The sequence below is a fragment of the Corvus moneduloides genome, chromosome 23 (assembly GCF_009650955.1).
Source record: "Corvus moneduloides isolate bCorMon1 chromosome 23, bCorMon1.pri, whole genome shotgun sequence".
In the NCBI taxonomy this organism is placed as follows: domain Eukaryota; kingdom Metazoa; phylum Chordata; class Aves; order Passeriformes; family Corvidae; genus Corvus; species Corvus moneduloides.
The window spans coordinates 2101023-2122770 of NC_045498.1; the positions used below are offsets into that span (position 1 = coordinate 2101023).

At 52.5% G+C, this 21748-nt stretch overlaps 1 protein-coding gene across 7 annotated transcripts in view; it reads left to right on the forward strand.

The window, feature by feature from the left end:
• Nucleotides 1-20872, forward strand: part of SCMH1 (Scm polycomb group protein homolog 1) — a 69892-nt gene extending 49020 nt beyond the window's left edge. For 3 of the 7 annotated variants that reach the window (XM_032132063.1, XM_032132064.1, XM_032132070.1), the window contains 8 exons: nt 2490-2722; nt 3278-3404; nt 4427-4627; nt 5273-5458; nt 11371-11502; nt 17379-17582; nt 18601-18743; nt 20619-20872. In XM_032132063.1, the coding sequence (XP_031987954.1) occupies nt 2490-2722; nt 3278-3404; nt 4427-4627; nt 5273-5458; nt 11371-11502; nt 17379-17582; nt 18601-18743; nt 20619-20744 (1352 nt within the window). In that variant the 3' untranslated portion in view covers nt 20745-20872. The remainder of the gene's footprint in view (nt 1-2489; nt 2723-3277; nt 3405-4426; nt 4628-5272; nt 5459-11370; nt 11503-17378; nt 17583-18600; nt 18744-20618) is intronic. The other 4 variants (XM_032132067.1, XM_032132066.1, XM_032132068.1 and 1 more) reach the window with 4 other exon arrangements.
• Nucleotides 20873-21748: the final 876 nt, after the last annotated feature.

Here is a 21748-nt window from a genome sequence, read left to right on the forward strand (position 1 = left end):
CTCCTCCACCCCTGCAGAAGCTGCAGCAGAGCTGGAGCTGTGCTGCCAGGGGCACAGGGTGGGAATTCCTCAGGGTGGCTGAATGACACGAGAAGTCCCATCAAGGGATCTGCATGCACCCAGTTATGGGCTTTTATTCCTCAAATCCCAAAACCAATTCTTCAAGCCTGTCAAATTACTATTACCTGTACTGTCTTTACAGCTGAAGTGGGCAACAGATTTTCTTGCATTTATTTCACCAAAAGATGAAATAATTTTTTAACATAAAATTATACAGTGAAAGCTTGCACCCCAGGACTTCATCTGAGAGCAGTCTCCTTTTTCCTGGCACTGGGTTCCCAGTGATGTGGTCCCAGCCTGGGAGCAAAGGGTGCAGTCCAGCTGCTCTGCCTACTGCATGCCAACTTCCCAAATGCACCATTCTGTGGGTTTGTTACTAGTAAAACTGACAGCATGGGTTTGCTTCACAGCTTGTCTGTAGAATTCTCAATTTCTCCTCCAGGTTGGAGAAACCTCAGCTTGGTTTAGACACTGAGCGTTGAGCAGATCTCAGACGAAATGCTTCCCTGCCCTGGCTTCCACATCCCTTGGATGTTTAACAGTTTCTTTGAAGTATGGAGAGTTTTAGAATCATGGAATCATGGAATGGTTTGGGTTGGAAGGGGCCATAAAGCCCATCCCATTCCACCCCCTGCCATGAGCAGGGACACCTTCCACTGTCCCAGGCTGCTCTAAGCCCTGTCCAGCCTGGCCTTGGGCACTTCCAGGGATCCAGGGGCAGCCACAGCTTCTCTGGGCAACCTGTTCATTTTATCTGTGTTTATTCTTGTTCTGTCAACTCATGGGATTCTAATAACGGGTTTACAAACATTTCTCTGCTGAGATCAGTCATTGCACACCTGAGGCCAGAGGCCCCACGATTCCATGATCAGCACCGGCCTTACATGAGCCATGCTTCCCTGCAGCTCAGTGTCAGATGTCACCTGGAGCAGGTGACACTCCTGAAGTACCATCAGTTGTAAGAAGTGCCTGAGCTATCATATTCATTTTCTTACCAGCAAAATAATCTTGCTGTTAATATTAACAGCTCAGACAAGGAGTAGTAAAACCCTATTTCTCCCACATTTCCTGTGTCTGCCTGACACAAAAAAAGTCTTTATTTGGGAAGTCAGGTAGATCCTGATGGCTATGTGCTTCTTCCCAGCTTCTGATACAGAATGCTAATGCAAAAAAACAAGGAAATAAAATTAAAACTAAACCTTTCCCTGCCCATGTGACAAGCAGAATGGGGCTGGATCCTGGATGCACCATGTTATTTGGGTTGGAAGGGACCTTAAAAGTCATCTCATTCCAACCCTCTGCCATGGGCAGGGACATCTTCCACTAGACCAGGTTGCTCCAAGCCTCGTCCGGTTTGGCCTTGGACACTTCCAGGGATGGGGCAGCCACAGCTTCCTTGTGCCAGGGGAATGAGTCCTTGCTCACAGTAACTGCTCATAAAATCCTCATTAAAGAAATCTTAATAATCTCTGTATATACCCACAGTTGTGCCATCCTGGTATCAATCTTTTATTGCACTCTCTTTCCCTGGCTAAGACTTTTTTTCCTTAACTACAAAGCCCCTGACTTCAAAAGTGTTTGCTTGGGTTTTTTCCTAATTCCTTGCCCCTATGTTGAATACACATTGAGGTTTCCAGATATGAGAAACAAGACATCCTAAAGATCACTCCGCAGTTTTCAAAATGCAGCAGGATTTTGTTTCTTTTTAGCAGAAATTTAAAACTGAAGCCAGCACATCTCTAGCCTTTAGCAGGCTTGGGAAAGATGATTGACCAAATTCAGGGGATTTGTGGGCAAGTATACCAGAAACCTGGTTTTGTCATGGAAAGAGTGAGAAGATAAGAAGGAGCAGACTTGCCTCTGGCAGTATGAGGGAGGAGCAGGGCAGCTGGTCCAGCTGAGATGAGCTGTTGCTCAGGGCCAGGAGCAGTAATCCTTGCAGGCAGCGAGGCTCGAGCTGGTCCCTTCCACTGCAGTTTGCTGGAAATTTAGGGATGGAACAAATTTGACGTCAGCCTTGAGAGAGGGGATTTCCAGTGTTTGCAGCGCTGCTCTGTGACTGTCAGACAGGTCTTGACTGATCGCTCCCTAGGAATGCTCTCGGAGCCTTTTCCGTGGTTGTTGGCAGGTCACCACTCGCAGAAGGAAGATCTGTAGGTGCCAGTTATTTTCAGGAAGGAAGGTATGGCTGCAAGCATGATCCTTCTGGAGCTCAGCCCATCCAGGTTAAGCCCCAGTGTCCCCCAGCTCGAGTGCTGACCCGGGGTCCATGTGTTGGGTTTTTACTCTGGCATGGAAAGCAGTCCCCCTGCCCAGGGGGCTGGGAGTACTCCAGGTTTTTCCATGTGACACTGTATAAAGATGGAGGCTGCTCTTGTTTTGATTCTCGCCTGATTTAATTACATTTGCTTTTTCTCTTTTTATTTCAGTTGTGATTCCAAAGAGCCCTTTACCTGCCTCCGAAGTAAACTCGGAGAAACCTAGCATGCACAGTAGCACAAAGACTGTTTTGGGGCATCAACAAGGGCAAAGGCGTCGCAAAACAGGGAAGAAGCGTGGTCGAACGACCAAAGCGCTAATCCACCACCCCATGCCTACACCCTCCAAGTCAGTGGAGCCTTTGAAATTCCCCAGAAAGAGAGGCCCCAAGCCTGGCAGTAAGGTAAAAGCTGATGCTGATGCAGGCGGGTGAACAGCAGGTGCTGCAGGTCCTGCCATGGGATGGTGCATGCGTGTGTTTGTGCACGTTTGTCTCAGCCTCTGGCTGTGTGACTGCAGCAAGTAGGAGACCGGAGGGGTACGTGGGCTGGGAGTATCCTCAGAGTCCAGCCCCAGAGCTGTAGAGAATGTCTGTGTCCTAAAAATCATTTCCATCAAGAACCCATGTCTTTGGAAGCACATTGGCTGTGGCGTAGCATGGCAGATGCTGGGAGCACAACAGGATGGCCAAAGGCTAGAATAAGCTCTCCCGTCCATTGTGTGTGGCTAGTCTGAGTCTAACAGAGGTGGCAGATCCCAGGCTTGTTATTTTTCAGGATTGTGGTTTGTAAAATACACACTTATTGCTTACTAGGTTCTTGAGACACCCCATCATCACCATCAGAAATGTGTCATGTTCCACAGTGCCTTGTCTGTTGGATGCAGAGGAGAGTGTAGTGATCATGGGTGGTAAAGGAGAGCAGGGGTAAAAGGAGAAATATCTCCTCTTTTTCTGCAGAGGAAACCTAGGACATTGCTGAACCCAGCACCCACCTCTCCAACAACCAGTACCCCAGAGCCAGACACAAGCACTGTGCCCCAGGACGCTGCTACAATCCCCAGCTCTGCCATGCAGGCTCCCACAGGTAAGGAGGGTCTTGGACCACAGTCTTGACAGGATTGCACAGTTAGGAACTGCAGCAGGCAGACAGCAACACCCCAAGAGAATCCCATTTCTTCCTAAGCTGGTAAACCAGCAATCCTTACCACTCGAGAAAGGCTGGCCTGAGACAGGCACATGAGTCCAGATCAGCTGCTCATTTATCTCTCTCTGTCTATGTGGAAATAATGAAGTAGGAAGATTGCAGGCCCACCTGTTGAGTGCAAGGACCCCTTTCCCCTGCATGCTGGTGACTCCACAGCTCTCCAGGGACACTTGTGGCCCTTTGTGCCCAGGGGCAGTCGGGTGTACAGCACCCCTTGTGAGCCCCGAGCGTGAGCTCTCCCACACACTGCCAGGCACAGCTGCTGGAGCTGTGCAGGGGGCAGATGAGGTGCTGAAGGACTGTGATCTGCCCAGCTCCAGCCAGGATGTCAAGGCACAGAGATACAGGAGGGAATTGGGGAGGAGGAGGAGCAGCAGTGAAGAGTGTACGCACTGCTACAGCTGAGGATGAATCTGGCCAGGAAAGTCGAATGCAAAGCTGCTTTTGACATGTTGAGTCAAGCACTGGACATGGGCTGAACCCTCTGTTTCCCCAGAATGTAATTTGCCGGTTTTCAGAGGAACCTAAAGAAGCCAGTTTCCCTAAAAAGGAAAGGCTGTGGGAACCCCTCGAAAGTGGGGGCTGCATTCCTTCTTCCCCTCTGAACATCACAGCCACCTTACCTGGCTGGCATGGAAACCACTTTATGGTCTGACTGCAGGGGAGAGCATGGGAGAAACAGCAGCAGTTTGGAAGGTGAGCATGAGGCAGGAAGATTTTGGAGGTGATTCCCCTCTAGAAGCGGCTCCACTGTGAGGATGCAAGTTAGGCAGTCGTGGTGGATTCACTTTGTGAGCGGTTGGACAGTCTTAAAATCTCAGCATCTCTCAGGTTGGATTTTAGGCATCTGTTTCTCGCTTTCTTGAGTGGGTTAATGGCAAACACATTTCTCATCTTGGCAGTTTGCATTTACTTGAACAAGAACGGCAGCACTGGGCCCCACCTAGACAAGAAGAAAGTTCAGCAGCTGCCAGACCATTTTGGACCAGCTCGAGCTTCTGTTGTCCTGCAGCAAGCAGTACAGGCCTGCATTGATTGCGCTTATCATCAGAAAACAGTCTTCTCCTTCTTAAAACAAGGCCACGGGGGAGAGGTCATCTCAGGTGAGAACGGGCCCGCAGCGCTTTGCCTCCAGAGAGGTTGTTGCAAGAATTCTCTCTTTGGAAGATGTCTGTCCTGAAGCTCGCTGCAGCCACAGGCCAGGGGCAGACAGAAGAGTTCTGTCTTCTCTTTCTTGCCACACATCTGTGTCAGTGAAGCAACAGCTGGCGGCTGACTCAGAGCGGAGCAGTTCCCATGGCCTGCGGGCACAGCTGCTGGAGCAGGCAGTGCTCAGTCCTGGCATCAGCCTGGGCAGCAATCCTGCTGCACTGCCCGGCCCCCCGCGCTGCCCCAGCCCTGGGAGGAGCCACAACAGGGGGGATTCCTCACCTCCTCACGGAAAGACAAGAAATACCCCGGGTTTTAATTTTCCTTTAAGCCCGTGCGTAGCCGGATCTGCGAGCGCAGGCCCCTCCTCGAATCCGTTCCGTTCCCTCGGACGTGGCTCCCCTGGCGCTGCTGCCCCGGCCCCGTGCTGGGTGCAGCAGGCCGGTCCTGGCCTGCCCCGGCAGCGGAAGGCAGTGGCTTTGTTGGCTCTAGACAGCCCAGCGATGCCGAGATCCAGGAGCTGGCTGTGCGGCCCTGGGCGTAGCCTCCCGCCTTCGCGGGGGGTTCACGTGTTGGGCTCTGTTTGTTTCTGTCTCCAGCTGTGTTTGATCGGGAACAGCACACTCTGAACCTGCCAGCAGTAAACAGTATCACCTACGTCCTCCGCTTCCTGGAGAAGCTCTGCCACAATCTGCGCAGTGACAACCTCTTTGGGAACCAGCCTTTCACTCAGAACAGCCACATGCAGCGCTCACACGAGTACGACCACGACAGGTATCTACCAGGTAGGAGCTGGGGCGGGGGCGGCACTGTAGGGACCCAGGTGCTCCGTGTCTTAACCCAGATTTTATCTCTATCTCCGGAGGAGGCAGGCCTGTGTTCCAGAGCCCTCTCACAGGGTTCATTACATCACACCCAGTGTTGTGCACATGCCCACAGGGCTCTTGTTGTGCAGGATTCCAGTTGCATTTCCTGCCTGTTGGTTTGGTTTCCATCTCGGCTGTAGGTTTCCGCTCATCCGTGCTGTCTCCTTGTCTTCCCTCCTCTCCTCATCCTGCAGTCCGTCCGGCTTCCTGTAATCTGATTATGGTGACTTCACAGAGCTAGGAATTCAGGTGAAAGGCTGCATGAGAAGGGAGAGTGATAACGTGCAGCAGGTAAACTGGAATTAGAAATTAATTAAAGCAGAGTGGTTTCCATGCTGGCCGTGGATCTGCTGCCAGCAGCCAGTGCATTCAGCCCTCGGTGACAACATGGCCTGTTCAGGGGTGATGCTCATGCAGCAATCCGAGGCAGAGGTGGTTTTGTTTCCCTTGGCGTGGCATTGAAGCAGCTCACCCCAGCAAGACAGTTCATGCCACAGTGCGGATTGTCAGGCTGCAGAACTGCTCTGAAGGAGAAGCAGTGGCAGCAAGCCTGGGGTGATGGCTGCCCCACAGGCTGTCTGGGGGCTCTGGGGGAGCTCCTGCTTCAGGAATGTCAATTGTGGAGAGGATCAAAGCTGTCTGCACCCTCTTAGGTGGTTGACAAGTGCTGATCTTTCCTGTCTTGCTTTCTTCTCCCTCTAGTCAGCAAATAGCTGTGGTGTTGTTTGAGGTCTTTCCAAAGTTAATCCTTTCCATAATTATGGCTCTGGCAAGAAAAGCAAAAGTTGTATGAATGTAAAAGGGTGGGAACTTAGGAAGAACTGTATAAGGAGAAGTTGTTAAGCATGAGGTGTGGGGACAACAACCAAATGCCACAGTGCTTCCATTCATTGCACCTCACAAAGCACCTTAGGCAGAGTCTAGAGAGCGAGAGGATCTTCCCATCCTCTGCTTCCTCCAAGGCTGAGCAGAGCCTTGCTGGAGCCAGCAGGGCCAGGAGCAAAAGCTGTGCTGTGAGAAGAGGAGCTGTAGGAAATGCAAGGACAGGAGCAGCATGACTAGTTACTGGGACTGGAGGCTGTCCCCTGAGGAACCCTCAAACAGAAGAAATCCCCATGTTTCAGTGTGGGGGTACCCTGTCATCATGAGACGGAGCAAATACAGAGTGGGAGGGAAAGCACCCAGGTCTGGGCATGGATGAGAGGACCCTGTAGCTCACACACGGAGTTTCCAGCCTCCATGAGAGGTCAGTGGTGGCTGTGCCAAGAGTTGGGCTGCTGGGCAAGATGGAAAAGTATAAATCAGAATTCAGGGAAACTCAGGCAGAGCACCGGATCTGACACGATGCTGAGACCTGCCCATCCTGAACTCTGATTCAGAGTGTTTGCAGCACTTAAAGAAAAACTGACCACAGTCCAAAGAAGTGACAGCACCTAGTCCTGCACTTCATCCTGATGTCTCAGAGCTTTTTGGGCAACACCTTTCTCAGGCACCTGAAAGAAGGTGGTGAACATTGTTATCTACACATTACAGTGGCTTCTGGTGAGGGCAGGGAAAGAATGCCAGTGATTCTGGGTGGTATGGGCTGGTCATGGAGGAATGAGGGTGCAGTTGTACATCCTTAAATCACAACAGATGTCAAGGCTGCTGTGGTCTCACCTTCAGCTCTACATGTCCTGCCTTGTTTCCTTTCCAGTACAGGAATGTACTGTATGGGGCTGGTTCTTCCTGTGAATGGCCACTGGTTAGGACTGGGAGCTGGTCTGAGTTCCCAGAGCAAACTGGCTTTGCAGGAGCACCCCTGTGGGTGCCATGGAGAACTGGTGTGTGTGCTTGAGGCAGAGGGAAGGTCTGCAGCAGCCCTTAGGTCAGCAGTGTCCTGCCGTTCTGCCTTACTGAGTAGATGGAAATAAGGGGAAACAGACGAAGTTGTACATCAGGAACAGCAGGGAACTGGGCAGCTGATTGCTGTTCACAGCAACACGAACAGGATGTAACCTGGAGCCATCTGAAAACACAGGACTGGAGAGACCTTCTGGACCACTGAGCCCTGGCTCCTGCTGTTACAGCACCACAGCACACGGTGTTTCTTGGATTAAATCTGGAGTTGCCAGTTTTGCTTTTCCACTGGAGACTGCCCCAAGGTTTTTTGCTGAGATTTTAGAAACTATGTTGTAATTTCCAGTTGTAATTTATTCTTGGTCAACTTGGTATCTATGTCTCCTGGTCTTAATATTGTCTTTAAGCTTAACTTGGTTCTCTTTCTTCTGGAAGTAGTTGCAGAGCTGTTGTAGCCCTCAGAGGAGTTCATCTTTTGGCTGCACTTGGCTCTCCTCAGCCAATGTTGGTTTGACTTAAACTTTATGGGGTGGCCAGAGTGCCACCCAGCACTCTGGGGAGGAGCTCACGGGGACCTGGTGCCACAGCACTGGCACCACCGTGGTCACACGAAATGTCTCTGCAGTCACTTTTAGTCACTGTGTCCTTGTAACAGGTGATGATCAGCCTGTCCTGGTCACATACCCCGTTCTTCTCATCCACTGTTGTCACCTGCAGGTCCCCAGCTCATGGGACAGTGCTTCAAGTGCACATCTGGATTTAGCTGCTGGATTTTCCTCCTTGGTGGTTCTTGGTTCTATAGATATCCCTCCTGCCTGATTTTAAATGCTGCTTTGTCAGGCCTGACATGGGAAAACATCAGCAGATTTCATCAGTGAATCTCTAAAATTTCTGCCACAGCTGCTAATACAGTTATTAAATGACACTGGGCTCAAGGATGATCCTCAGGCAGATTCATTGGTTGCTCCCCAGTCTCATGTTCCCTCTCAGTGTGCTGCCGACAGCTTTTCCTCTCCAATCAGATTTCTGTGCATAGAACAAGGCTCCTGTAATTCATGCTCTGTCTCAGCTGGTGGCTCTCTGTACCTAACATCTTGCTGAATTCCAGGTATGTGAGGTTGATTTCTCCTCCCTCATGTGATAGATCAGCATTTCCCCATCGCAGGGAGGCCATTGGGTCGGTTTCCTCTGATGAACACCTGCCATAGAATGTGCCATATGTATTTCCTGCCCTTTCCTTCAGAGCCTGCCACAAGCCTTGTGGTGCTGCTGAGGTCAGACATAGGCATTTTATTGTAAAAATGTTTTTTTCCACCCTCTTTTTCCAATGTTGGCACCACATTTCGAGTTGCTCTCAGTAATGTGGTGATGAGTTCTGATAGAATTGACTGCGGCAGACCCAGAGCTTCAGGTGCACTGTCATTCTTGGCTTCCTCTGCACCCTCAAGTCTCCATTTTGAGGACATTCAATTGTTTGACTTAGTCAATGGTGGATTTTTTCATTCCTGTCCTTTTTTTTATCCTTAGAGCCTTGCCCCCAGTGCTCAGCATGGCTGCAGCTGGAAGTGAATCCCAGAATGGTTTGGGTTGGAAGAGACCCTTAAAACTCATCTCATTCCACCCCCTGCTATGGGCAGGGACACCTTTCACTGTCCCAGGCTGCTCCAAGCCCTGTCCAGCCTGGCCTTGGACACTTCCAGGGATCCAGGGGCAGCCGCAGCTTCTCTGGGCAACCTGTGCCAGGGCCTCCCTACTCTCACAGGGAAGATTTTTTTCCATATATCCAGTGTAAATCTACCATCTTTCACCTTACAAGTGCACTGAGTGCAGGGAGATGTCACAGATGCATCAACACCTGAGCCAGGTGTGTAGGTGTGCTCTGCAGCCAGGGAGGAGGTGCCAGTGCAGTCAGTGCAAGGTACATTGTCCTAAAGTAGAAGCCCTGAGTGGCCTGACAAGATGAGGTGAGTGACTGTCACTGCTCGAAAAGGCATCCATCGCCATGGCCTTGGGATGGCCCACAGCACCATCCAGGCAAGGCAGGTGAGCTGCTCTTCCTCCCACCAGCCTCCCAAGGCAGGGGAGGTGAGATATCCCTTCCAACTGTCCTGTCATTTGGAGGCAAGGAGAATCCTTTTTCCTTTTCTCTCAATCCTTACTTTTCTGCACAGCATCCCCTCTCTCTGTTCCCCTGTGCTTGTTCCTTCTGTAGCTGAAACCCAGGCCTGTCTTTGCCTTTGCATTGTCTCAAAACACAGAATGAGTTAAAAACCTCCCTTCATCCCTGCGCTCCCCATCCTCTGAGGTGCATGGCTCCATGCTGAGCAGGGCCTTTTTATCCAAGTAAATGATCTCCTTGTTGTCAGCATCCTTCTCAATGTGAGCATCTATCCACTGAGGTTTGGGGTCCTTCCCTCTCAGATTATTTCCTCTTTGATGATACATATTCATGAGGTTTCTGGAATCTTTGAACTCAAGGCATTTTCTTTGTATTCCTGATGACCTGAGTGCAGTTCTGTCTGTTACTCCATTTCTTTATTTTCTTAAAACTTGTCCTTTAAAACCAGAATTCTATTTCTGGTTTATCCTCCCATTAATTTACACCGACCTCACTTCTGATTCCCGGGATTAACGTCTATAACCTGACCTGCTGTGTTTGCATTACTTTTAATGTCAACCACTTAAAAAAATATAACCCAAACCAAACCCTGATGAAACCTTTGTAGAGCATCGCCTTGTGTTGTGGTTCTGTGGCTGTTGGGTGAAGAAGGTCGTGCAGTTTGACACGGGGCTATCCAGCGACATTACCAAGAGCATGTGTTCCCCTCTCTGGGCTGAGTGTTTCTTACAGGGACTCGTCCTGAGGATGGAATTTGTTTTTCTGACAATGTTACAGTGATTTTTGGTCATACTCCTATGGAGTCCCAGGGCCTCAGTGCAAGCAGCTCTTTCATTTCCCTGAAGGATGTTAATTGAACAGGTACCTTCTCTACCTTTGTGTTTCCCCTTAATCAACTCAGCTGTGCCCGTCTGGTGCTTCCCCCCACCTGTACCTCTGTTTGTTGGGCATTTTGCATCTCCCTTGGTGTCGGTCCCGTCGGTCCCCCCCGTACCTGTTGCCCCTCCTGCACATGTTCCTGCCCTGTGCCAGCTGTTGGGGCTGCTCCGGGCTGGTGGTGGCTCCTGGCATTTGTGTAGGAGCATTGGACCCCTCTGTGCCCGCACCCAGGAATGCTGTGAGCTCTCACGTGTCACCCGTGCTCAGGGTGGCTGGAAGGGCCCAGCTGGGAGCTGGTGGCCTGTGTGGGCAGGGGGCAGCTGGAGGGTCACCTCAGCTGGGACAGGGTCTGTCACCCCTGTGTCACTTGCCTGGCTGCTGTACCCATCAGTGTCAGTGCTTCCATTCCTTGTTCACCCACCCACTGACGCCGTGTGTGCAGAGACGTCCCAGCCCATCCCAGCGTCCCGTCTGCTGGGTAGGATAGGGAGAGTCCCGTCCTTGGGCTGTGTTTGGAGAGGAGCAGCAGTGACAGCGCCTGGGGGGTTCACAGAGGGGGGAAGTTGAAAATTGGAGTAGAGTTTAATCCAGAACTGTGCATGGCACAGAGGGTTTGCAGATCATCCAAGGGTTGTTTGCCAGTCATCCAAGGGTTACGTGTGTCTGAAAGGTGATGAGTGGGGTGAGCAGGAATTGTGTGGATTGAGCCAAGGCATAGAAGGTGGAGAAACGGAATTAAGTCAATTAGAGGTGATATTTGGATGAAATATGGCAAAACACGGCAAAGATTCTTTGTTAGTTTTCTCACCACACTTTTTCTGTGATAAAACCTGCAAACTCTGCTCTGTTGAGCCCTGCCAGGTGTGCTGGATTGCAGCTCGAACAGGTGGTGGGTGCCCAGGCTGACGATGCACACAGGGCTCAGGGGACTCTGTCAAGACTGCATTTCCCAGGACGTCTCCACTCCTAAAGAGGGCTTGTTCTCTTTTCCTAGACAGAAGCAGTTCGTTAGACGGCTCTCTGCAGGGACCAGGCCGGGGTACAAAGCGCTATTCCCAAGATTCCCCTCCATACAGTGCTCCTCTCTCCCCCAAGTTACCAAAGAATGACCATCACCCTTTGGAAGGTGAGCACAGCATCTCTTCCCAAAGCTGGCTGTTCCCAGTGCCCCGTCCCGGCTGCAGCAGGGTCAGATCTGCTGTGCCAAACCGAGCTGTGGCTTCAGGGAGCTGCTTTGCTTGGCCCTGGCATGGGTTGTGCTTGGTGTTCCAGAGGGGAGTGGATGAGCTGCTCTGTGCTGAGGCAAGTTTCCTGCACAGATGTGTCAGGCATGTGGAATGCAGCAGGAATTCCTTCTAACCCTGACAGTCATCATCTCACACCGTATAATCTGGTTTAGCTTCCATCACTGCGCATGGGATTAACAGTGCTCAAACTGCCCAGCTGCCTCAGTCAATCTGCCCCCGGGTTTTTCCCTGAGGGTTTGCTGCAGCCTGTTGTCCAGATGCTGATGTGCAGCTCTATGGCCAGGAACCTGCTGCCCTTTCCCAGGATCTCATCTTGTTCCTCAGAGTCCTCCCTAAAACCCCCGTGGGGTCTCACTGGCTCCACCAGCACAGCCACATCATTCCCATCCCACACTGCTGCTGCTTCCCAGAGTCCCTTGGGATGCCATTGGTGCAGATGTGCTGGGCCATGTTCCCAACAGCAGCTGCAGGAATGTCCTCTTTGGTGTGTGATCCACAGGTGTCCCTTGCATGCACAGGTGGGGGATTTCCTGAAGGTCCAGGTAGCCGGAGGACTCCCTGAACTGAGTAATCTTTAATTAATACACTCCGACTTTTGTTCTGAACTGCAAACTCTTCATAATGCAGATTGAAGATTTAATCTTACTGAGGCCTTTTAATTAATGGATGGTGAAATCTGCCAAGGTGTTAGTCACGATTCTTTGTGACTGAAATCCCTGAAAAATTGCTGGAGACTCCTGGGTGGGCTCGCAGTTCAGTGGCTTCATGCTCTGTTGCTGTCCCTTTAGAATCCCCGTTTCCCTGGTTTTGCTGGGGTTGCTGATCCCAAATGTGAGTGCCAAGCCTGGCACCTGTGGGTGATCTTGGTCTGCATCCATCACTGTGTCCTGTGCTCTGCAGGATCACTGACCCTGCCTCTAAGCACAGCTGGTCTGAACTTGCCCAGAGAAGCTGTAGCTGCCCCTGGATCCCTGGAAGTGTCCAAGGCCAGGTGGATGGGGCTTGGAGCAAGCTGGAGTAGTGGAAGGTGTCCCTGCCCATGGCAGGGGGTGGGACTGTATTACTGCAGTAAATATCACTGTATCCCGCAGCCGTAGGGAGGAGGAGAGAAATCCAGCAGGCAGGAATTGTGCAGCAAGATTGATTTATTTAATTCTTTTACAAACTCTTTTATAGACTTTTTCTTCATAGTCTAATTGGACAAAGGATCAGCCACCTCCTGGGGCGATTGGCTAAAATCCTAAAACATCCATTGTCAAAATATTTTTCTACTGTACCATAAACAAAGCTCTGCAAGGTCGCAGGTGTTCATAGTTTATAGAACTCTGCTAATATCTTCTGAGAGAGAAAAGTCTCTCACGGACTTAGAAAATAGCAAGAAAAATTCTTGCTAGCAGCATTTTTGTGTCCACAGGACTGGATGGGCTTTAAGGTCCCTTCCAACCCAAACCTTTCCATGACTCTGTGATGGACAGTTTCTAGTGACCTCATTATCTGCAGTGATTAAAACTGTAGGTTTGTCACAGAGCTGAAGCGAAGACAGAGCTGGTGTGTGGCACTGCCTCATCTACTCCAGCATATTGACAAGTTAAAAACTGTTCCCTGAGGCCCCTTCTTGTTTCTCACCTCCAAATGGGTGCTGTTCTCCTTGATTCCTCTCTGATCCATCAGCCACTGCATTTGGGTAACTGTTGGCACAGCCCAGCCCCTCCTCCTCCCCCAGCAGGTGGGACACGCAGTGTTCAGCCTGTTCTTGAAGCACTGGATTGCTCCAAAGGTTCAAATGCCTTGTTTGGGTGGTGAATATTTCACACTCTGTATTGTCAGTGAAGAGAGAAGGCTTCCATAATGGCTAATTCCAAGGAGGAGCCTTCATTAGGTTTCTACAAGATTGATTCTTAGTCTGCTTCAAAGTCTATTCAGTTATCCCTTGGCCTTCGAATGGGTTGTGCCATCTGGATGCCAGAATTCTCCAGCCTCTTCCAGAAAAACACAGACAAGTGGGCAGGAAGTGTATCTGCCTGTGAGGGGGCTGATCCTTCCTGCAGCAGCTTGGTCTGGTTCTGTTCTCAGTCCAAGCAGGGAGCAAGGAGGTGCAGTTTCAAATTCCATCTAGAAATTCATTCTTACCCCACAGCTAAAAGCTGTAACGAATACATCCTCCTCCACCGTGAAATTGAGGTGCAGGCAGGAATATTTGCATTTCACAGGATATATTTTAAGAATATGCACCTGAAATACTCAGATATTGAGTATTTCTTGAGCAAGGTACATCTTCCCATGGGGGTGAACTCTGTCTCAGGCAGCAGCTCCTGAACACTTCCCAGTTTGCTGTATGGAAGGCTGTGAGCAGCAGTGGGACATCTCCATTCACCCTGCATTTGGCAAGAAGCAGAGACACGAGGAGGGGGTCTCACATCTTGTATTGTTTTTCCTCTTGCATCCAGTGGCATTCGTGTGGCTTTTTGCTGAAACACTGCAGTCCCAGCACAGTGGGGACCTGCCTTCACAGCCCATCACTGGCTGGAAGCAGTGGGTGTTCAGGAGTAGTGCAAATCACATTTGTGCTTGTGGCCAAACTCCCGTGTTTTAGCAGCAAAATGACACCGTTGAGTCTATAGCACTATTTGTTTAATTAAACTTTAATTATCTGCTCCCTGCCTCTCCACCACTAATTGTGGTGTGTTTCCCTACAACGTGCCAACTGCCAGCCTTTAGTTAAATCCAACAGTTTGTGTAAGGAAATCTGCCTAAGGATCAGCCACCTCCTCCTCCAACACCGGTTATCAAGGGTGAAGGATCCTGGATCGTGCCTGAGTGCAGTTATGCCCTGCCACTTGCAGGAGCATCTTGTCTTCTGCTACAGGTGATTCTCAAGGGCAGTAATCGTTCCCCTCTTGTCTCATCTCCATCTCCCTTCCCTGGGGGTATCATTCATTGAGCAGTTCCCTGTGTACTTGTATTTTTAGGAAAACCCTCAATCTCTCTTGCACTGACCCTGCCACGAAGCCCCCAGCTCTGCTGCAGTGTTACAGCCCAACCAGGCACTCACCTGTGCAGGGATAGGGAACCTGGGGATCAATGTGTGCCTTCGGTTTTACCTCCTGGGCAAAAAAACATCGTGCCCCTAGGGCCTCACCCGTGCCCTTGGGTGTGTGATCACCAGCATGTGAGAACAGGATCACATGTTTCCAGAATGCATCACAGTGCACTCCTGTCATGACAGTGTGTTGATTGTTGAGTGAAGTCATTTCTGAGGGTGAGTTTTGGATCCTCAGCCTTGCACTGACAGGAACCTGTGCATGTGCTCTCCCAAACTGGGCCCTGAAATTCCTTCTGCTGATGCCAGCCCGCGCTGTGAGAGCTCTGGGCTTTTTGGGAGCACAGACACGTGTGTTTGCCTGACCCAGCACATCTGGGTGAGTGTCCCAGGACTTCCTGGCAAGCTGAAGCTCTCTGTCACCTCCAAAGGTGCTGGGTTTCCTTGGAGGGCTGAGATGCACAGCTTGGACCTGTTCCCATGCCCACAGCCACTGTCCTGTGACAGCTCAAAGGGCTGCGCCCACTGACCCCTCTCCTGCCTCTGCCCTTCCCTGGCAGTCAGCACCCTTCCCCAGATGTTCAATGGGAAGTGTTTTGGGGTTTAAACAAAACTGTCCTGTCCAACAGGAGACCAAATGTAGTTGCTTGGAAGCAGCTACAGTGGAAACCCATTGGTGTGAGTGACACCCACAGGTGGGTCTGGCTGGGCAGGGGATGTCCACCCAGCCCAGGCCAGGGCAGCTAGCTCTGATTTGCACCCAGTCTGGGGCTGAAGTGCAATGGTGGGAGTGCAGGAGGAGTTTGAAGTTATTCAGGAATAGCCCTGAGTCACCAAACCATTCTTTGTGCATCCAGAGCAGGTGAGAACACAGCTGTCCATGCAGGAAGCAAGTGACGTGTGGGCCAGCACAGGACAGGTCACCAGGAGTGGTACATGAGTACAACCAGCAGTTTGTACATGAGATTTTAAGGCTGTGCTGCTGTTTCTGGGCACATCCCAGAGACCTAAAAGCAAAGAAAGGCAGCAGTGCCTCAAGTGCAGAGTGGCAAAGCCCCAGATGGGAGCAGCAATTACTCAGGTGATAACCCCACACCAGCCACACTGGGCTGGCCAACAGCCAGACGAGGGTGTTCATGTTCCCATTTCATATCCTTATGATGTGAAGCCCTGGAAGGTTGGGGCTGGACCAGCTGAACTGGCCTCTGGGGTCTCTGCTCAAACACAGATAGCAGGACATGTGACACCAGAGATCCCAGCTTTCACAATAGTGCCACGGTTCATAGAAACCAGAACAAATAAGGTGTAGCCAGGAGAGGCTGCCCCAGTCAATGGTACCCAACGTCCACAGCACTTGGGAACCGCTTCAGGCTCTGGCAAGCTGCACTTCCCTTCAGTGGAGCGTGGCAGCATCAGCTCAGGAGCGAATTTGGGAAAATCTCAACAGCTTTTGGGTCTCCCAGGCCGCAGACCCTGCACGCTCAACATGGTCCCAGTTCAGCACAGCAGGGCTGTGCTGGCTTCTCACCTGCTGCTCCTGTAGTGTGAAGTCCCAGGGAAGGAGCCCAGGGCCTGGCCAGTGCAGTGGCTCAGGCTTCTTCACCCTTGTCACCTGCCGTGGTGTTCGAGTGGCAGCAGCTCAGGGCTGTGAGCTGCCCTCAGGGTCCCTACGGACGCTGGTGGAGGAGCTGCAGCTCCCAGCCACATGTGCTGGCAGGTCTGGAGTACACAGGCAACGCCCCTCACCCCCTCACCGTGGAGCTGCTTCCCTCCTTGGCAGGTGTTTCATAATAAAGAACTCAGGTATTTGAGGGTGACTCATGAGGCACAAGGACCACCTGGGCTGAGACTCAGTTGTGCCATAGTAAAACCTACAAACGTGCAATGAAGCTGTCACAGTGTTACAGCAGAGGCAGACCTTGCTGGCTCAGCCAGCACAACCTGTCACCCTGGACAGTCTGCTCAGCCCTTCCATCCCAATAGTGCCACAGACAGCTGCAAATTCAGTGCATTTCTGGAGCAGGTGAGGAAGCCGGTATCGCTCTAATACCCTGCCTGGGGAGAGCCCTCAGCCCAGGCCCTCCTGTGCATGTCCCAGCACAGGGAGTTGGCCCAGCAGGAGGTCAGGAGGGATGAGCAGCTTGTTGCTTTTGGGGCCAGAGGACCAGCATGGTGTGGGAGCGTTGCCTGGCCTACAGCTCCCTCCTGCTCTGCATGTGTATCTGACACCCCAGTCCCAAACACCGGGACCATTTCCTGAGGATGTGCAGTGTGTGACTCCTCGGGCAGCGTCCCCTCCCTTCCCTGCTCAGGACTGTCTGTGAGTCCTGTGTCCATTGGCATCCAGATCGGACAGCCCTGCCCTACCCTGCAGTGCCCCTTGGCCAGGGAGGGGCTCAGGGCAGTCAGGCCACAGGGCTGGGCCACAGCTGGTGGTGGCACGGACAGAGTAGCTGAACAGCGGAGCTGCTGCTCCAGTCTGGGACCATTGTCACTATGCTGGTTGGACTGGCATCGGCAGATGGTGACACCGTTTGCAGATTGGCAAACTGGTGAACACCAGGGCTCCAGCAGTGCCTGCTTTGATCCCTGTGCTGGGGAGAGACCAGCAAGGGGTCGCACCCAGCGAGCACTGCCGCTGCTGTGGCTCTGCCTCGCGTGGGAGCGTGGGGCCGTGGCGTTCGGGTGCACTGACTGCAGCTTGGTGCATTCCAGGTGAAACCTTTGTCCTGGGAGATGGCCTCCCAGGGCCCTTGGAGCCTCGCCTGGACCCCATGGACTCTGCCTTGAACTCTGTCAATTCATCCAGCCACAGCAGGAGTTCCAGAGACTATCGCCTGCCAGGATACAGGCACCTGCACCAGCCCTCTAGCCTCAGCCAGGGCAGCACCTCTGCCCTGCGCAGGCTTAGCTCTGGGGGTAAGAGCTCAGAACAGCCCTGCAGTTGTAAATTGGGCAATAAAGGGCTATTCTAACTCCAGTTACGCCTTTGTGACTTCAGCAAGTACCAGAGGCTGGGCTCTGCACAGCCAACCAAGTCTGTTAGGTATGATGGCACCTGGCAGGTGGCAGTGTGGACAAGTGACATTGCTCCTTTGGCTGGTGACTCGGGGGACCTGGAGGTCGGTGGGGAGAAAGGAATAGGCAGGAGCTGAACTGTGTCCAAGTGACAAATGGGTGTCTGAGTCCACAAGGATGGATTGGGAATGGTTGGGCAGTCAAAAGTTGCCTGGTGGGGCTGGGAGGATGGGCAGATGCATGGATGGCATTTGTCTGTATGGAGGAAGAGGGGCAGAAGAGCTGAACTGCTCATTGCAGCATGTGGGGTTGCAAATAGTGTCATTTTAGGTGCATGGCATCAGTAAAAGCCTCTGAAAAGCTCAGGCTGCTGGTGCCTCCCCCACACATTTGCAGGCAGCTGAGACAAGGGGCTGTGCACGTTGGGAGCAGGACCAGTGCCAGCTCAGGCCGTGCTTTTGGACAACGGGATGTCACCTGTGGGTTCAGTCCGTCAGAAGATGCAGCCAGTGAAAACATAAACCAGCTTTGCCGTGTTAAATGTGCTAAAGGTGTTGGGAGGGGAGGAGGAACCATGCGTGGGGAGAGACGTGGGAATGGCAGGGGGATGTTCTGCTGAGGTGGGAAGTGTCAGCCGATGGACAAGGAGGAGTGAGAGCTGGGGACAAACAAGGGGAATGGGGGTTGAGAGAGGGGACAAGGGCTCAGTATAGAAGGCTGCCCAGAAAAGTCAGGCTAAGGAGAGGGAATAAGGCTTCAGTGCCAGACCTGCGCCGCAGGAATCTGGGGCACGACTGGGACGTGCCCCTTGCTGTGTCTCTGCCCTGCTGTGGGAGAGGAGCTGAGTGGTGGACTGAGGGGGAATGACTGCGGGGCGCTGCCAGGGACCCCCAGTAAGAGCTGTGTCTGCCGTCCCCAGGGTCGGACAGGTACCTCGGCTCCCGGGACGTCTCCCGGCTCAGCAGCCGCGACCCCTCGTCCTGGACGGTGGAGGAGGTGATGCAGTTCATCCGTGAGTCGGACCCACAGCTGGGCCCCCACGCTGACCTCTTCCGAAAACACGTGAGTGCCACGGTTCATGTACAAATGTGTGTGTGTGTGTGTACACATCTGGGAGGGGGCAAATCACACAAAAGAAAATCCAGGAGTGTCAGAACACGGCAGCACTTCGGAACAGCTGGAGTTTTGTGGTTAATAAAAAGATCCTCATAAATCCTGGTCATGCCCTGTCAGGGCTTGGATCCTCATCAGAACCCCTCAGGGGCAGCCTGGGTGCACATGGAGCCTCTGCAGTGAATCCCAGTGCTGAAAACACAAACTCTCCTCCTCCTGGAGGCTAATACTCACCTCGTGGCAAATTTCTTCTGGCAAGAAACACATTCCTAATGGGATTCATGGAGTGTGTTGCTGCTCAACTCCTGTAACAGGGAGTCTCTTAAGGCTCTGGTCCTTGTGCACATCTGTAAGTGTAAAACAGCTGCAGACACAGCATGGAGTTTGTACCATTACAGCTACAAGAGAGGTTTGGCAGCTGCACATCCTGCCCCCTGCAAGAACCGTCTTCCCTCTGCCCTATTTGATTAAGTCCATGTTCTGGTGCTGCTCATGAAGAGCAGTGGGAGCAAACACCCAGTGCTGTGTCCTGCTCTGGGCTGGGCTGACACAACACTTCTGGTTTTAATTAGTTCTATTTTAGAAACACCAGTAATTGAGAAATGTTTGTTTTAATTATGCAAAAGCTGCCAAGGGATGGAAGTGCCCTGGATTGGCAATCTTGATGAGAATCTTGCTTTCATCTGTGGAAGGGGAAAACAGATCAAACCTGGTACTGGAGACCCCTGGAGATCTCGCCAACCTGAAAGTAACTGAGCATTGACATAGGACAGGATTTTCTGTTGTTCAGAGTCATGATTTTTATTTTTCACTTTTAAGCCCATTAACATTTTCTTCATGGAAAACTGCCCAGTGCAAAGCTCTGGACCCAGCCTGGACTGGGTCATGGGCAGGAGTGCTGCAAGGGACCGCAAGACTTCGACTTGCAAATGCCAAGTACAAAGCTGTTCCCTGGTTATTTTAAGCTTCATGATCCATCCTCTCCTTAGTCTCAGGAGGGACACATCTGGCTCTGCTGTAAAGCATCAGATGCTTTGAAAGCTGCTGTGTTGGAATCAGCCCCAGTGGGGATGAGGAGCTCCACCACTCTCTGCCAGTGGCTGGGACTGTGCTGTGAAGCTCCAGAAATAGAACCACAGAATCATTCAGGTTGGGAAAGCCCTCTGAGGTCATACAGTCCAACATTCCCCCAGTACTGCCAAGGCCACCACTAAACCGTTTTCCCAAGCGCCACATCCATACATTTTTTGAACACTTAGAGGATGATGATTTCAGCCTGTGCCAGTGCCTGACCACCCCTTCAAGGAAGAAATTTTTCCTAATACCCTGTCACAGAGCACAGGCTCTTTGGGTTTCAGGATCTGTTCCCTCACCTCCGTTTTCAGCTGTGACTTCAGGGCTCTGTGTGTCTCAGCAGGGCTGTCACCATTGACGCATCCTCTGCCAGATTTCTCCTGTGCTGGGATGACAATGCCCTGGAGTGAGCGATTGCTCCCCTGCATTGCCACTGCCTCTGTCATTCCCCTGTCAGTGAAACCTCCCTTTTCCTTCCTCCCCACCTCCCTCCAGGATGTGCTGGCCCTCTGGAAATGGGTCCTGGGGGTTGATCACCCAGCAGAATTCCCATTGCGCACATGGGTCCAGCGCTGCAGCAGGGTGGATGTAGGGCTGCCTGTGCTGTCCATACTGGGGTGTCCCTACTGGGATGCTGCTGAGCAGGGCTCTCACACCCAGCCCTGCTGTTGCATTTTGGGCACGGCCTGGCTCGGGCAGAGCTGGGGCTCCCAGGTGCCATCACAAGCACTGTCATTCCCCTCCCTGCAGGAGATCGACGGGAAAGCCCTGCTCTTGCTGCGGAGTGACATGATGATGAAGTACATGGGGCTGAAGCTGGGGCCAGCCCTGAAGCTCACTTACCACATCGACAAGCTAAAGCAAGGCAAGTTCTGAGAGGACTCCTGGCAGGATGGATCCTGGAAGCTCCGCTCCCGGCCGTCCCCACCCGCGCTCACCTGCCGACAGGTTCGCATGCACACACCCCCTTCCGCCGCAGACGGACACTCCCGACGCCCGGCCGGGCCCTCGGGGCCCCGCCCCGGCCAGGCCCCGACGGGAGCTCAGGAGGAGCCCGGCGCAGCTGGGCTTTGCACCAGACTTGAGCTGTGGGTGTTGGAAGCGGAGGGTCTCTCCCTGCTGCCCAGCCAGCACTTCTCCGTGGGCTCACGGTCCTGCTTTCCTGGGATGGAGCAGCGCTCCGGGCAGTGCCAGTGGGGACTGGGCACATGCAGCCACTCCTCTCACACTCTCCGTGGCTCAGCGCTCCTGGCCATGCCTGCTCGGGACAGCCCATGGGGGTGGCTCTGGGCTGGGGGCCGGACGAGTCTGCCCAGCCTCCAGGGGCTCAGTGCCCCCAGCCTGCTTTCAGCTCTGTGGCACCGCAGCGAGCTCAGAGCATGGACCACCCCGCCCCGTCTTCCGCACTGGGGGAGCCCGTCCACCTGTCTCTGCCTGCCCCCAGCTCCTGAGCTGGCTCCAGCTGGGCACACCGGGCCGGGGTTGGAGGCCTCCATATTTATTCCAGACTGGGGAGGCCGTGTGGGAGCGTGGAGCGAGCTGGGAGAGCTGAGGAGCAGGGCTGGGCCTGGCGTGCCCCCTGGCACTGATGGCCCTGGGCTGGTGTCGGAGGCTGCCTGGATGCTGCAGGACTTGGCTGATCTTTCTCTCCTTTTTTTTTTTTTACTTTTTTTTATTTTGGAATTTTTTTTTTACTAAGGAGTTGTCTGTTTCAAACGATGAGATGATTTTTCTACCTGTGTTGAACTCGCAACTCTTGGTGGTTTTCAGCCAGAGCTGCTAAGGTTTGTCTTCCCAGGGGCCCTCCTGCTCCTCTAGAGTTTCGGTCTGTCCAGCTCAGCGTGTGTGAGAGGGTTTTGGGTCTGGCCAGAGCATCCCGG